Consider the following 11196-nt stretch of genomic DNA (forward strand, 5'->3'; position numbering starts at 1 on the left):
CATCGTCGTAATGTTGCTTTTCTTTCTCTTTTCTACAAATACTATATTGGGCACTGCTCTAAAAAGCTAGTGTCTCTTGTGTCATTTACTAAAATTCATTCTTGTGTTACTCATCATTCAATTAAGCTTCATCCTTTTCCTGTGACTGTTCCTAAATGCTCCAAAAACTCTTCTAGTAAAAAACTTCTTCTAGTTTTTTTCCTTGAACATCAGTTCTTTGGAATTCGCTTCCTTCATCTTGTTTTCCTGATTCATATAAATTGCAATCTCTCAAGCTGTCTTTCAATCATTATCTTGCTCTACAATCTTCATCTTTTCCTTTCCAGTAACTTCCAACTCTAATAGTGGTTGCTTTAAAAAAAAAGTTAAAAAAAAAAAACATACAATAAATTGAAAATAAAAATGCCCTTTTATTTTATGCAATAGAATGCACAGGAAAAAAAATTACATTAAAAAAATGTGTTTACTTTTATGTTAAGATGTTTTTTGGCTCTAATTAAACATTTAAACTGTTAATAATTTTTTACATATGATATAGTGTATTCATAGTTACACTTATACCCACCACCAACAAAAAAACCTTATACCACTCCCTGTGTGATAATGTACTGGGTATTAGTGATAACGATACTATGACCTAAAATATATAAAATATAAAACAAGTTTACATTTGATACTGACATCAATCAAGTCTTATATCACCATTTATATTTACTTTATATATATTACAATTGAGACAGAAAGCCATAACAAAACTCTGAATTTCCTAGATATAACAATAATAAATAACAGCAAAGGTAAGTATGAGTTTAAAGTCTTCAGAAAAGAAGCCATTACAAATATTCAAATAAAACCGCACTCGAATCATTACCCCAAAATTTTATGCGCAATATTCAAAGGTTATGTTCACAGGGCATACTCCATATGCAGTGTTACACATTTAAAAAACAAGATAAACTTTCTTATTCAAGTTTCTATTGAAAATGGGTACACCAAAAACCAACTAAAAAGTATTGCAAATCAAATTAGGAAAAAACGCTCCGTAAAGAACAATAGAATTCAATCTAAAAACAATGCTCTCCCACCAGTATCATTACCATGGATACCTTCACTATCACCAAAGTTAAGGAAAACATTTAGAAAAGTCGGATATAGAGTAGTTTTTGAATCAAATCCTAATTTATGAACATTACTAACATGTAAAAACAAATTTAGATTGCCCCAAAATAGCCAACCTGGAACATATTTAGTTACAAATTAGAACAAAAACTCAACAACACCAAAAAAGTTTAAATGATGGCAAACATTATCAATCAGCAATTGTCACACATAGCAAGTTTTGCTCTGAAAAAATAAATTGGGAGAAAACTCTTAAAGTTGAAATAAAAAAATTCGACCGTAAAGTACGCAAAGCACTCGAAATACAGAGGCATCAATGTTTCCCATTGAATAGCAGAATAAATCTTGATAATGGGCAATTTGTCAAAACTAAATTTTGGACTCCGTTTTTTATATTCTTACGTAAAGAAAAAAGAAGCCATTCAACTGCTGACGCCAGTTAAAAAATTTATTAAACTGTTTTTTTTTTAACATTCAAAAAATATTGTAATATTTTACGAGCTGATGCTGGTGTCCATAACCCAGTGAAAATTTCTCAAAATAAATTATTATTTGTATTAAGAGAATTCGTATTGTTTGATGTTTTATATATATATATATATATATATATATATATATATATATATATATATATATATATATATATATATATATAACAGGCCTTGTTAAGAAGCGTTACGCAGCTCGCATTTTGCTTGCGAAAAGGCGATTTGCCTACGCGTTCAGCAGTTTTGCGCTACGCAAAAACTTATATCCTTTAGAATATTTAAATTATCTTTTGATTGTCGTTAACGTGACGTAACGTAACGTTTATTCAGAAGAATTCCTTTTAAATATAAAAATTATTTTTAGTCATAATAGTAAAATATTTTGTTTATTGTTAATTCAATAACAAAGTTTTAAAGACGTTCGTTTAATTTATGAAAATATATTATGATCACAAATATGTTATCGGTAACTGATAAATAACAAAAAAAAAACTCTTTATCGTTTAAAAACATTATTAAAAAGAGTTCACAAATTAAATAAGAAAAAATTTATTAAACAGTTAATAAAATAACCAAAAACCAACTGTAAAATCATAAGAAAATAAACAAACATTATTTTACGTTTCACGAAAAAAATATTTTTTTTCAAAATAAAATTTAGTTCATATTTGAAAAAAATAATAAAAATGTTTTTTTAAATAAGAGCTTAGATTTTTTTTGTAACTTTTGTTATAGTGAGAAAAAAACAAACTGTTTGTATTATGTTTGATTTTTAACGCGTTAATAAAATAACTTTAATTACAATGCGGTACTTGAAAAGACGCTAGTGACGCAATATAACTTCTAACAATGCAAAATATATTTGCTGAGTTGAGTTACTTAAAAATGCGTTACGCGCTTAACAAAGCCTGATATATATATATATGATTATATAATTATTAAAGTTTGAATATATATCATATTATCAAAAATCATTCATAGTATGTGTGAATATAAAAGTTTAAAAATGAAATTACCACTATCATCGATCAAATTCTGTACATCAAGTGTTATAGTGAAGCAAAATACAGGTTGCTTCTGAAACAAAAGCTCAAAACATATAATGCCAAAAAAACAATGTTAAATATACAAAAAATATATCCATTAAATTTAACAATATATAAAGATAAAACTATAATTTTATCATAAATATAAACCCCATTTGTTTTTTTCTTTACTTTTAGATATCGATTAGAAAAATTAAAAATTCTTGTGCAAACTACATCAAATAAAAAAGTTAGAGTTTCAGATTTCTGACTTTTTTTTGCTCACAAAATGCAATTTTTATTTTTTTTTGCATAACATTTTTTAGAGAATTCATTGTTCTAGGCAATCAAAAAGTGGAGACTTTTTGTCAAGATGAGAGTATAAAGTCGAGTTGTAACCAAATAGAGCCACTTTAGATGTAAAATTTTCATGAAGATCATTATTATAGATAAGAAACAATACAGGAGCAAAGATAGAACCTTGTGGTACCTCTAAAGTTACTCAAAATGAAAAAGAGTGTAGGCCTTCGAGATTAACTTTAATACTACAGTGATTTTTAGAATTGTTTATGACAACCAAGTTATCAAGTCTATGACAAAATTAAGCTACCCCATACTTGCTAATAAAAAACAATCACTTTACTGCTAATTTTTAGCATCAACTTGTTTTTACAATAGTTTTGTTTAATAAAGTAAAGAGCTTATGGATTGTAGTTTACAAAATAATGTTATTTATCAATAGACAAATTGAACAACATACTTTAAAACTTAGTAACTTTAAAATCTATAAAATTACATTGTCATCAAAAAAACACAAAACCCCTCGCAGGCTTAATGATATCAAATTATATAATTTTTTTTTTCAAAACATAGCTCTAGTTGTAACTGTTTCACCATATGAAAGTGGTTGTCACAACTCTTAAGATGTCTCCACAATTGCAATGTTTCATGGTGCGATATATATCATGGTGCGCCACTCTCGCCTACTCATTATTTAACCTGATTCAACTAGCAGCTTATAAAACATGGTTTGGGTTATTACAACTTAGCTCCACCAAAATAAAAACAATAATTTCAAAACTCATGGATATGCTGTCTTTTTCTTATTTTAGGTCATATATATTGTAAAGATGGTTAGATTTTGTAACGATCATGTCACCTCTGAGCTAAGAACTTTTATTTTAAAGAGTTAATTTTTATGCTATATGGTTAAAATTATAATTTATATAGTTAATTTATATATTATTATATTATTTAAGTTGATTAAGTTGCTACATTAAGTTAATTTATATTATTATTATTTGGTCCTGCATTGATTGACCCAGGTTAATAGTAAAAGTATTTTATTAATTCTATTTAATTCTAAAGTATACAAATTACAAGTGAAATAATATAATAAATAAAAAACTTACAAATTATTTCATCAACATTTGTAATTAAGTAAAAGAAAAATAAAAATATTAGAAATTAAAATAATTAAAAAAAAAAAGAAAAAACCTTGTTTTCAATATTTTGTTTAAGTAACTGTTGATCAAGTTCATCATATATTTTATTTTGACTGCACCAAGCTAATAATAGTTCTTGTAAATAGTTTTCTTTCTCATCTTTAACATCATAGCTACAAAATAGCAAAATCTTCTGAAAATTCTTAATAAAAATATCAAAATAATAAAATAAATATATAAATAAGATCTATACTAAGAATTTTCCAGCATTTTAAAGAAACATAAGAAAATAAACATAATTTTAAAAAACATTTAAATTGAGACAATATATCAATTCATACAAGGAGAAATATTTATGCAAACAAACAATTCATGCAAAAAAATCAAGTGTAAAAAATCAATTCAAATTATATTTTATCAAGTATATTCAAAATGTATTTATTGACATTTTTATTAATTATTATATATATATATATATATATATATATATATATATATATATATATATATATATATATATATATATATATATATATATATATATATATATATATATATATACATATATATATATATATATATATATATATATATATATATATATATATATATATATATATATATGTATTAATTAATAAAAATGTATATATATATATGTATATGTATATATATATATATATATATATATATATATATATATATATATATATATATATATATATATATATATATATATAAAACTCCTAACTGGTTGTCAGAAAGTTTTGTTGACAAAAAGTAAACATTAAAATGCAAGACCAGAATTTTTTTTTTTGTTACTTGATAGACTGCCTGCCCCAACCAAACCCTCAGTCAATGTAGCAGCACTTTGTTGCGACTCAGGCTATAAGATAGTCAATGTAGCAACACTCCATGCATGATTTACAGTAAAAAAAAAATGAAAATAAAAACATTGTTTATAATATTAAAAACATTCAGAATATTTTTAAAAACATTCTGGTCAATTAAATTTGCGTTTTTGCGGTTTTTTTTAAAAATGATTAATTTGTAATTAAATCAATGGTTTTTACTTTCTGACAACACGCAAATATTGGACAAAAGTCAAAAGTAATTAAAAGTGATGTATGTGTTGGCGTAAGAATCACTTTTTTCCTTCCGCTCTTCCCAAAGACAACAAACTATAGATCTATATATATAGATATATATATATATAGATATATATATATATATATATATATATATATATATATATATATATATATATATATATATACATATATATATATATATATATATATATATATATATATATATATATATCAATTTAGATGATTGGAAAAAGTTGTATGATCTAAATTTTGTTTTTTTTATAATAGATAAATTTCCTGCCAAAACCAAAACCCTCAGTTAATGTAGCAGCACTCTTCACATGTTCTAAATATTTGTCAATTGATGTGGCAGCATTCCTCGCATATTCTACATATTTGTCAGTTGATGTAGCAGCACTCCTTCCATGCTCTACATATTTGTCAGTTGCTCTACATATTTTTTCTACATATTTGTCAGATGATGTAGTAGCACTCCTTGCATGTTCTATCTATATGTCAATTAATGTAACAGCACTCCTTGTGTGCTCTACCTATTTGTCAGTTGACATAGTAGCACTCCTTGTAAGTTCCACCTATTTGTCAGTCAATGTATGTAAAAATAAACATAAAAACAAAAAATAAAAACATTCAGAATCTTTTTATTTTTATTAAAAAATCAAAAAACATTTTTTGTTGTTTTTTAAAAAACAATAAAGTTTAATTAGTTTCTTCAATTAAATTTAATGATTTTAACAATATTTCATATATATATGTATGTATATATATATATATATATATATATATATATATATATATATATATATATATATATATATATATATATATATATATATATCAACCCTCGGAATTAGGGTCGGCATTCGGCAATGCCGACCTGAAAGTGTTTGAGGTGGGCAAAAAATTGCTGACCTCGTTTCTATGTTTTACGGTTAGACCTTTGTGTCAAATAATTTTTGCCGACCTGATGCCGACCTCTTAAAGATTGAGGTCGGCAAATTATTGCCGACCTCAATTTTCCTAATTCCGAGGGTTGATATATATATATATATATATATATATATATATATATATATATATATATATGTATATATATATATATATATATATATATATATACATATAGATAAATTCCTATAGTTAGACATCTAAGTTGACTTCCAAGAATAATAATAAAATATGGCTATAGATCGAAATTTCTTGGAAGTAACCCATTCTAATTCAAGTCTATTGAAGCATTGAGTTTCAAATACAGTTGTACGGTTTATTTTCTTGAACAGTATATTATAGGGTAGTGAAACTAACATGATAATGAAATTTATATTGAGCAGTATTCATATAAAATTTTCATACAACATAAAATATCATACAATATGGCTATAAAAATTTCTGAAAGCATATTAGTTTTGGTGTAAAAAAATAAAATTGTACAAAAATAATGTCGAACAAAAGCTATTACTATAACATTGTGTTTGGCTATATAAAGCAAGGCTTTGGTTATTTTTAATTTTTTATGTAGAAATTAATTATAAACAACAAAAAATTGTGTTCATCAACACAACAAGTCTAAACTTGAACAAAACAATTTAACAAAAATTAACTTTGTCTGTAAACTTACGCTACAAAGCTAAAGTAATGAGCTTAGACAAGCAGTAAATAACGTCTTAACCAAGTTAATAAAAAAAGCTGTAAAAGGTTTATTAAAATGTCTCATATTCAAGCAAACAAAAAAACTTTTTTAGAAAGTTCTTACTTTTGAAAGGCATTTTTAACATATAACAATGTAAATTTATTTAACAATATATGTTTATATATATATATATATATATATATATATATATATATATATATATATATATATATATATATATATATATATATATATATATATATATATATATAAACATATATTACAAAAAAATAAATATACCTTTTTAACTTTAATGGGGTTTTAAATGGTGAACTTTCCTCAATCTTTATATCCGGAACTTTATATGAGCTTTTGTATGTCTCATTTGCATAAGGAACAACTGTACACGGGATTTTGCATGTCTTATTTATCTCAGGTACAACAGCATTTGAGCCTTTGCATTTCTTAATTATATCAGGACTAACTGTATATGAGCCTTTATGTCTTGTATTTATATCAGGATAAACCACATTTAAGCTTTTGCTTGTCGTATTTTCCTTAGGAACACCTGTATATGAACTTTTGTATGTTTTATTTACATTACCACAAAATGCTTTTGTTGAAATTTTTTTTTTTGACATAACTGGAACTATTACTGAGTTAAAACTTGGCTTTTTCAAAGCAGCTTTACATAGTTGACTAAAACTTTCTATTGGAAGATCTGGAAATAATGTATCTGGAACTGATGCTTCATCTTGCATCTCTTCCTGTATTTTGCGTTTTTTAACTTGAAATACATTATTCAGCTTGTTTGATGGATTTTGATGAGGTTGATCTTCAAAAAGTTTGCGAGAAACCACCCCAAACTTATGAAGTTTTTTATTTGTATTATCAAGCTCAACTGGGCCAAATTGAATATTACTGTTTCTATTTTCCAAAAACTCTTCGCCAAAAAAATTGAAATTGGGACTAAAATCTGACATTCTAAAATAATTTGATCTATAGCAAAAATCAAAATAAAAGATATAATTTAGTATAGTTGTACAATCCTCGTTTATATTTGTAAAAATAATTTAGTTACTAATTAATCATTTAATTATTCTATGATAACCAACAATTTTTACTCCATATAATTTCATATTTCTGTCATTAGTGTGATATTATTTATTCAAATTAACAAGATTATAAACTCTTACTTTTATAACTGAAAAACTTGCAATCACAAAATTTACAGTTTATATTATAATTGTAGATTTTTTTTAGCTTCTGTGATTTTTCTGTTGTAAAGAGCACTTATACAAGTTATAACTTATACAAGTTATAACTAAATTATTTTTAAACCCACAGATGTAATAACTTAATTTTTAAAATACTTATAACTTATATTAATATTTGCAGATTTTAATTCTCCTTTTTATTTGACATAGTAATCATTATCACGCATTAAGACAAAATCATTATTAGCATGAGCAAAATAAAAACTTTAAAAAACTTTTCGTATAATTACAAGATTGAGTATTTTTATAAAAGCAATCTAGTAGCTTTATCAAATTGTTTATTTGGTTGTTAAGGACACCTGAAATAAATAGCAACAGCACATTATTGCATATTAATTAAGCTTAAGAAACTTTATTAAAAAAAACACTTGAAATTTTAAGTCAACTTTCAGTAAAAATTTAAATCTAAACTGGTTCTAGACTTAAATTTTTTAATGAAAGTTAAATGATAATAAGCTATAAAAAATTTGTTATAGCATATTATCATTTGTTATTGTTAACTTATAAACTTATATTTAACAACTTTATGAAATTTATTTTGTTTTGTGAATAACTACATGTTCTTACTAACAAGTTTTTATTGCAATACTTTCACTACTTTGACAGTCCTACTGTGCATTAGTGAAATAACTTATGACTTAATATGACATTGTTAAAAATTTGAGCAAACCTAAAATATTTTTCATACTTTTAATTTAAAAATAAAAAAAGATTGATTTGGGATGGCATTAGATGTTTTGGATATTTATTTTTACAAAATTATATGTTTAAATATTTTGTCTGAATCTAATATTACATTTTTTAACCAACTTTTAATAATGAACAAAATTTATACAAGTTCAATTGAGTAAGTTGAATATTATGGTTAAATGTTAAACTTCAATTAAATTTGTTTTAAGTTTTTTTTTAAAGGATTTTTACAAATAGTAAAAGTACTAATTTAATGTAAACATATAACAATATGGACAACTATTTTACTATTAATAATAGTAACAACAATTTTTTTAATATTATTACTATTATTGTTATTATAATTATAGTAATTACAATTTAAAAAAAAAAAATTAAAATAATAATTATTGTAAATTTTATTATTTTATTAAATTAATATTATTAATATTATTACAATAATATTAACAATAATAATAATAATAATAATAATAATAATAATAATAATAATAATAATAATAATAATAATAATAATAATAGTAAAACCTGACTTGAATACCTGAAATAGGATCTAAAAAATTTCTCAGTATATATTATTAAGAGAAAATGAATATTATAAACTTAACATCCCATTTGATTTACACTTTATTAATGCAAAGTTTTTGAGATAATAAAATATAAAAAGTATAAGTATAAAAAAAGATAAATTTGTATCTTATTTTAATTCCAATATTGAATCTACTTTATGGTGATAATCAAAAAATCAAAAATATGATTAAAAATTTATTATAAGATCATGAAAAGAACAAGGAAAAGAAATGGTCCTAATACAGAGACTTGAGGTACACTATTGGTACATTAACAAATAAATTAACAAATTAAAATTGAGATCCTATTATGAAGTTATAAGGCAAATTACTGGAGAGAAGTAACCTTAATACTCTAGCGATACAATTTACTCAGGAGGATAGAATGCTCAACAGAATCAAATGCTTTCTGTATATCAAAAAACACACTAAGTACTTACAAGAAACATACTTTATAAAGCTTTCTTGAAAAACTCAATAATTCAACAAGTGCATGGGTTGTAAAACTCTTGCTTCAAAACCTTTACTGGTTTTAGTAAAGGCATTAATACTTCCAAAGAAAGTGGTTTATGTATAGTTTTTCCAAATATTTTTATCTCAGGTGGTTAATACAAGGTGAATTGGGAATAAAAAGCTGGGTGGGAATTTTTGTCTGTATCTAATAAATGAGGGGGGATAATCCTAATAAAAAAGCAGGTATAAATTTTTATTTTTATCACTGAGATGTTTTTTAGGCCAGTTTTTTAGGCCAGTTTACAGTAAAATTTTTATTTTACTTTAAAGAGAGTTTTTTTTGTTGATAACAATTATAAATTATTAAAAATTTTCTAAAATTTAAATGTCGTCATTGAAAAATGTCTCCTCTCATGTATTAAGCATCTGAGAGTACCTAAGTTTGACAAAAGAGATACTAGTTATTAATTGGTGTGGTCTGATGAAGAGCCCTTTTTATTGAGTGGAATAACTTAAGCCATTTGAAAGACATCTGGATGTAATTTTAAAAAGAATTAATCATCATTGTGCATAGAGGCTTGGATATAACATGGGAACAAAATTTGAAAAGAAATGTGGGAACACTGGTTTTCAGGTTTTCGGTCACTGGATCAATGAGCAAGTTGTTATTTAATTTATTTTAATAGTCTGTAAAAAATTAACTTAGAGGTAGCAGTTTTGCTTTACTGAATAGTTACTGAATATTTACTAAATAATTTTAATTTTTTTTATACAGCTTTACCACCTGAAATCATATTGTCAATCGATTTGAGAATAAAAGATTTATTGGGAGAGGAAGAAGCTTTGATATCAATAATTTATTTTTAATATATTTAAGGTTAAGTTAAAAAAAAAGTGCATGCAATGTGATTTTTAAAAAAATTTTTTATAAGTTGCTAATTTTATTTAAACTTAAATTTATTAAGAAGTTGATTTTTAATGTTAAGATTATTTAACTTTTTCTATTTTTCTATATTTTATTTTTAACAGATATAAGAATTCCATTGATGTTACATGGTTTTGATTGAAGTTTATTGATTTTATGTTTAGGTGTCACATGGTTTTGATTGAAGTTTAATTTATGTAGCAGTCTGTTTAGCAATAGGTCTTAAAAGAAATTTGCACTTAATAAGCGACCTATAATAATTATATTTTTTCATTTTTAAAAAAACGGAGAAGTGTGTAAAAACACATATCAATAATCTAATATTAATAAATGATAATAATAATTATTTTTAATGATGATTTATACATTTATAATAATAATAGTTATTATTGTTAATAAAAAAAACCTTTATAATAATAACTATAATATATTTATAATAAAAATGCAATTTAAAGTCTCTACAAACGAGAGC

At 23.8% G+C, this 11196-nt stretch overlaps 1 protein-coding gene across 5 annotated transcripts in view; it reads right to left on the reverse strand.

The window, feature by feature from the left end:
• LOC105843324 (minichromosome maintenance domain-containing protein 2) overlaps positions 1–7808 on the reverse strand; it is a 36716-nt gene extending 28908 nt beyond the window's left edge. For all 5 annotated transcript variants that reach the window (XR_010637674.1, XR_010637676.1, XR_010637675.1 and 2 more), the window contains exons 1-3: positions 7114–7808; positions 4130–4250; positions 2624–2684 (exon numbers count right to left, since the gene is read on the reverse strand). Coding sequence is in view for 2 of the 5 variants with exons in the window: in XM_065793713.1 (XP_065649785.1) it covers positions 2624–2684; positions 4130–4250; positions 7114–7796 (865 nt within the window). In the remaining 3 variants the exon portion in view is untranslated. The remainder of the gene's footprint in view (positions 1–2623; positions 2685–4129; positions 4251–7113) is intronic.
• Between the last annotated feature and the right edge of the window lie 3388 nt (positions 7809–11196).

This window comes from Hydra vulgaris, chromosome 03, assembly GCF_038396675.1.
Source record: "Hydra vulgaris chromosome 03, alternate assembly HydraT2T_AEP".
Taxonomy (NCBI): domain Eukaryota; kingdom Metazoa; phylum Cnidaria; class Hydrozoa; order Anthoathecata; family Hydridae; genus Hydra; species Hydra vulgaris.